Source organism: Juglans regia, chromosome 10 (assembly GCF_001411555.2).
Source record: "Juglans regia cultivar Chandler chromosome 10, Walnut 2.0, whole genome shotgun sequence".
Classification (NCBI taxonomy): domain Eukaryota; kingdom Viridiplantae; phylum Streptophyta; class Magnoliopsida; order Fagales; family Juglandaceae; genus Juglans; species Juglans regia.
This window is the reverse complement of record NC_049910.1, coordinates 32916558-32922544: the sequence shown is the minus strand read 5'-3', so window position 1 is coordinate 32922544 and position 5987 is coordinate 32916558. Positions and strand designations below refer to the sequence as shown.

The 5987-nt window shown below is 36.9% G+C and overlaps 1 protein-coding gene across 1 annotated transcript; it reads right to left on the bottom strand.

Annotated features, from left to right (window-relative positions):
- Positions 1–227: 227 nt before the first annotated feature.
- On the bottom strand, positions 228–5746 carry LOC109011222 (26S proteasome regulatory subunit 8 homolog A-like). Its single transcript, XM_018992330.2, has 9 exons — positions 5345–5746; positions 4348–4445; positions 3645–3869; positions 3452–3514; positions 3160–3323; positions 1822–1978; positions 1628–1726; positions 1348–1458; positions 228–580 (listed from the first exon to the last, which is right to left on the bottom strand). Exons 1-9 carry the CDS (start codon positions 5547–5549, stop codon positions 440–442), a joined length of 1263 nt encoding a protein of 420 aa, XP_018847875.1. The 5' UTR covers positions 5550–5746; the 3' UTR covers positions 228–439.
- Between the last annotated feature and the right edge of the window lie 241 nt (positions 5747–5987).

The following is a 5987-nucleotide window of genomic DNA, read 5'->3' as shown; positions in this document are numbered from 1 at the left end:
CCTTGACCTTTGTCTAGTGCAGGATTTTTTAATGTGGGACCTAAGTCAACTGTAAACTGTTTCTCCATACCCATCTATTACTATGGTTTGATCATAACCGTTCCTTCAAGCCTCGAGTGTCAATGATTGTGGTAGTTCTTGTCATCTAACCTAAAGATCGGAGGGTACATTGAATGGAATGTAATGGCGAAGAAAGAAAAAGGGACATTAAAGTGAGATATTATAAATTGGAGTATGAAGCCAATATTAGAGAGAGATGTCTCATTTTAAAAGATATGATCAAATCAAACAAACAGAGATGTCAATGGTTTTAAACTTGAACCATTGCAAGCTTCATCAGTTCCTTCTTATATCCGCGTAGGCTCAAAGAACAGTGCAAAATACAAGGAAGAACATCTTATCAATGGAAGAAAAAAAAATACATGAAAAACATAGAACATTACTTCCACAGCTTCCGTAATGACATGTTTTTCTCGGTCTCCTTCTTCATTACCTTCGCCACAGCCATCTCAAAGTCTTCCTGTGTGACGTGAACCCTCCTCTCCCTCAGAGCAAACATCCCAGCTTCTGTGCACACAGCCTGCAGACCCAAAAAATAAGAATATGAACATGTACACACGATCCCTCACTCCCAACAACATGCCTGTCCTAGCCAGGTAAGACCAATAGGATTAACATTACTGTACATAGTTTCCAAATCATCCAAGAAAGTTAAGCAGCATATGTGCCAAAATAATCAATAATCCAGAATCTTAATAGGGCAAAAGAACAGGCAACTTCAAAGTAAACACAACATAGCAGCCGGAGATGCAGTAAGCTCAAGCAAGAGAAGTTGCTAAAAGCGACAACCTGGCAACTTATTGACATAGTATTGCATCAAATAGCCAGGCTGAGAACCTTCCCCCATATGAGAAATCAGAATATTTTGTCATTAGTTGCCTATTTCTTACAATAGAAAATGCAATTGTCTAGCAGTTCTAAATCTCAAGTCTTTAAGCAAGGCCGTTTGACCTAACCACAAGCGGTTGGGCTTGAGTTCACATCTTTTGCTGCATATGTTAACAAAGGCTCCCTCAAGTTAATTGAGGATAACCATACAGGATTTGGTCAGGTTCAATTCAAATCTTTTAGCACTGGGTAATTAAGATTCGCAGCAGATAAATTAAGAAAAAAACAAGGAGAAAAACGTTCTGGCAATATTAGCCAACACACTTGACCTGCACAAGTACTGATCAAATGAGTTTAACATCTATTTGCACACACAAAACTATGGTTTAATAAAGAGTGAAGTATATAACATCGAAGGCCTAGAGACGGAAAACTGCATTCATCCAACATGAAGCATACCTTGAGCTCTGCACCAGATGCACCATTCATCTTCTCCGCTATTTTCTTCAGATCAATCCCACGCATTAAATTCATTCTTCTTGAATGTATTTTTAAAATATCAAAACGAGACTGCAAAAGTTAACGAGTGTAAAATTAGCAAAAGCACTAATCATGGAGTGTAAAAGCATAACTTGACATATGGATATATCTCTTTTTTTATATCAATAAACATATGGATATATCCACATAGAAGGATACTAAAATACATTCAGGCTGTTGAAGTTGCTGTGACATATACCTCCTCATTAGGATTAGGAAATTCTATCTTCCTGTCAATTCGCCCAGGCCTAAGAAGAGCTTGATCCAGAATATCAATCCGATTGGTAGCCATCAAAACCTGACAACAATGCATGATATGGTAGGTAGATGTCACAGTGATGAATAATACCCAAAACAAAATTACCAGGGCTGCATCTGAAAAAAAGACAGTACCTTGATCTTGTTTGATGCTTCAAATCCATCCAGTTGGTTGAGAAGCTCCAGCATGGTCCGCTGCACCTCACTGTCACCATTACCACTACCAGATTCCATTCGAGCAGATCCAATGCTGTCAATTTCATCCATAAATATGATAGATGGAGCATGTTCCCTGCCATAAAAGGAAGAAGTTCAAACACAGTACTTACAAAACCATGATTATTAATGTATAGATCACGTACAGTATCATTCAGACCTTTCGGATTAAAGAGAAGTAGACTAATGAATGATTAAAGGTAATTCCACAGTTGAAGTATTTCCCAAAAGGAGACAGATATATGTTGTCAGAAATTAAACAATACTCAAAGAGGTTTCTATGCATCTTTAGGGGTGCCTCTAGCAGAGACATGTAAACTAGAAATACATGTATCCATAAACCACCTTAATTTCATGCATGAAAAGACTTCAGAACTGCATGGCCTAGCTTACATGGATAATCTTTTTCCTAATCTAAAACCCCTAGGGGTTGGCTCAAGTGGTAAAGACCTTGGGCTTGGGGGTATGCTGCCCCAAGGTCTAAGGTTCAATCTCATTGGATGCAAACAATCTCTAGGGGCCATCGGACTGGAGGATTTTTCCCTTGAATTATCCGAGGTGCACTTGCGGGAAACTCCTTGCTGATGGCCTATGCATCCTTAGGATTAATCGGGACGTTGTTCCTGGACACCCGGTGCCAATAAAAAAAAAATATTTTTCCTAATCTAGTTTTCCATAAATAAACGAAACTTAGAGCATTGGCATTGGCTTCATCAAAAGTCTAGCCAAATGTAAAATATGATTAATTTCATCAAAATAGAGCTGCATTGGATTAGCCAAAGAAATAAGTGTGAAGCTTTGAGCTACAGTAAATGGATGGGTTTCTTCAAATTTGAAGGGCTCCTATTCACTCATCAAATCTATTTTTTATTCACTTTTAATCTCCAAAAGTCTTTTTTATTCACGTTTAATTTCCAACCGTCTTGTAATAATAATGTAAGAATCAAATTAAATTATTAATTAACATATAATTAGTGTAATTGTAAAATATGAAAAAAAATATTTTGATGAATTCAATGGCTAATTCAATGTGGGGTTATACCTAGAGAGGTTTTGCATTTATAGAAATCATGTACTTTTCATCAAATTTTAGAGATAATTTTGATGAAGCCAATACCAATGCTCTTAACCAGCTACAGAAAGCAAAAAAAATGATAAAAACAAAAAGGTGGCATGGGGGGAGAGACGAAAAAGATAATGATATGAAAATACTAGAAAGAAATCAAGTATGTGGAGTATAAAGGAGATCAAGCAAACCTGGCCATAACAAAAAGCTCCCTAACCATTCTGGAACCTTCTCCAATGTACTTCTGAACTAATTCAGAACCAGAAACCCTGATGAAAGTACAATCGGTATGATGGGCAACTGCCCTAGCCAACAGAGTTTTCCCCGTACCAGGTGGCCCATATAGCAGAACACCCTATTATATATATATATATGAGAGAGAGAGAGAGAGAGAGAGAGAGAGAGAGAGAGAGATGGGTGGAAGTTGTGAGCATCAATGTCTATTAAGTGGGGAAAAAAAACAACTGGGAAACATCATCTTACCTTTGGTTGAGCTATCCCAAGACTCTCAAACAATTCAGGATGCTTGATTGGAAGCTCGATCACCTGGAAAAATAATTAAAAATAATGTCTAAACTATCATTCCAATCAGAGCCACCTAACAGAACCTTTTAACAGGAGCCAAAGTGGTAAGTAGGCCGTAAACGTAGAAAATAAGAAAGGGTATGAAGGAAACCTCCTTTATCTCTTTAATTTGCTGGTCAAGACCACCAATCATATCGTACGTAGAATCAGGAACTTTTTCAACTTTCATAAGGTTGACTAGTGGATCAACTTTGCTTGGCAAGATTAAATGAAGAACATAGCTGTCATTGCGGAGAGCAACTCTTGTTGATGGAGTGATCTTCGTGATATCAATATTTTTATCAATGTCAACAACATATTTCCCTTCAGGATGAACCTGGAAAACAAATGTAATATTAGGTTTAAAAAACTTTTTCCAAGCTATTTATCAATACTATATTCCTCACTCCGTAGTACCAACAAAACTTTCTACTACTCTCCAACTCCATCATGAAAAAATACAGAACTGTTGATCTAACCCACTATGTTGAAACCCTATGAAATCGCATATATGTGTGCCACAGTGATCTTTAGTATCTAAACATAAGTATAGAAAAAGCAAATATTAAAACAAAGTGCAAAACAATAAATTGAACCCAATCACATGAACACAGAATAAAAGTCTCTTAAATCTTAAACAGATGTTGAATACAAATAAACTGTTATGAAAAAAGGGGAGCGGGGGAGGAGCATATAATGTCAGTTCAAAAGTTCAAACTCCAAAAGTAAATAATAAGTTTACTTACTTATAAAGATATGAAATGTGATTATACAGAATCACAGTGAACATCAGCAAACAAAGGATGACTACTTACCTTGACTAAAACCTTATTCTTCCCCATTACTTTGACAACTTCACCAACATATGATCCTGGTTCCTGGAGTAGCTGTAGTTCTTCCCTAAGCATCCTCACTGCCATTTCATTGACCAATAAAGAAAAATTCCATCAGAGTTCTTAAAAAATAAAACAAGCTAAAAGAAATAGAAACATGAAACATAAGTGATACAATTGATTAGAATCAATACTTGGGTAACAAAGGGAAGGAAAGAGTATGCTACTGCCAGAGCATCACATGACAACCAAATACACCTGTTATACCATCTATTATTTGACATCATTATAATTGAATGGAAGTATCGAACTTGGCATTAAGGACTAAACTTAATGATAGACACATTCTGAAGATGCAGCCCAAAGTAGAAACGGGATGGGAAGAATTTAAAGTGAGACTATGGAGATAAATTGTGGCGAGTTAGTATTGATGATCTTAAGAAATTGGGAGTGTAGGCGAATTTTTTACAATGAGAAACACCCACGGCCACATTTGTAGGTCGCTTCTTATTTACTTGCAACTAAGTGGAATTCAGATTCCCTTGACAATACACATAGTTATCATCTTCTTTGCTCATGAACTTGGCCGGAACTCTGGTAAGGATATGACTTATTGATCGTTTCCTGTTTTTTTTCCCTCAAAATTTTGTTGCCTGAACCGTCATCGATTGTTACTGATTTCATCCTATTAATTGAATACACCGCCTACAATTCTACTAAAATTTTCCATTAAGGAGGCGAATCCTAACCATCGTTTTTACAGTGTCGAAAAGTCTTATCACGTTTTGCAGGAATTGACAACCAGACGCCTTAACAAAACCACCAAACAAATCAAAGCAACAAAAACCCTAAGCTATAATCGATAATTCCTCGGCCAAATCCAAATATAAACCTAGTAGAATCCAATCAATCGCAATATAATCAACCATCGGATATGAACTTAGGGTTAGGGTAATAATGGATTCTGGACAAAGATTACCTCGAGAATTGAGCTCGTTCCGCTGGGCCTCGAGACGGTTGAGATTGTGGGTCTTTTGTCGGACCAGGAGCTGGAGCTCGTGGATATGTTGGAGGTAGTACTGCCTCAGCCCCTCACCTTGCTTCGACGGCTTGGCCGAGCAAGTCTCCTCCGCCGCGGCCACCGCCGCATCTGGATGCTTCGTTTCCACTCCAACCATCGCCATCGTCCAAGGCCGAGGAGTGTCGCTGAATTCGATTTCGGATCTGAATGCAAAGGCCGTCTTAGTTATACTCTATATGTAGTTTCAGTTTGGTAGCTGTCTATTTAACCTGTTAATTGTGCAATTTTCATGTATATAGACTACTCCGGACTCATAGTTTTCGTACGCATAAAGAAAGCAGTTGCCTTAAAAAAAAAAAATTATGAGTGGGCTTAAGCCTTCGCTAAGTTGTGGGCCAATAGCCCACGATAATTTCCTTATACACTTATTGATTTTAAAAGTTAAATCTTATTTGAGATTACAAATTATTAAAAGAGAAACGATCCTTATCATCCCACACCACATATTAACATGTTATTTATTATTTTTATTATTTTATTTAAATATACATATTTACATATTATTATATATATATTTAAATAAAATAATAAAAATAACAAA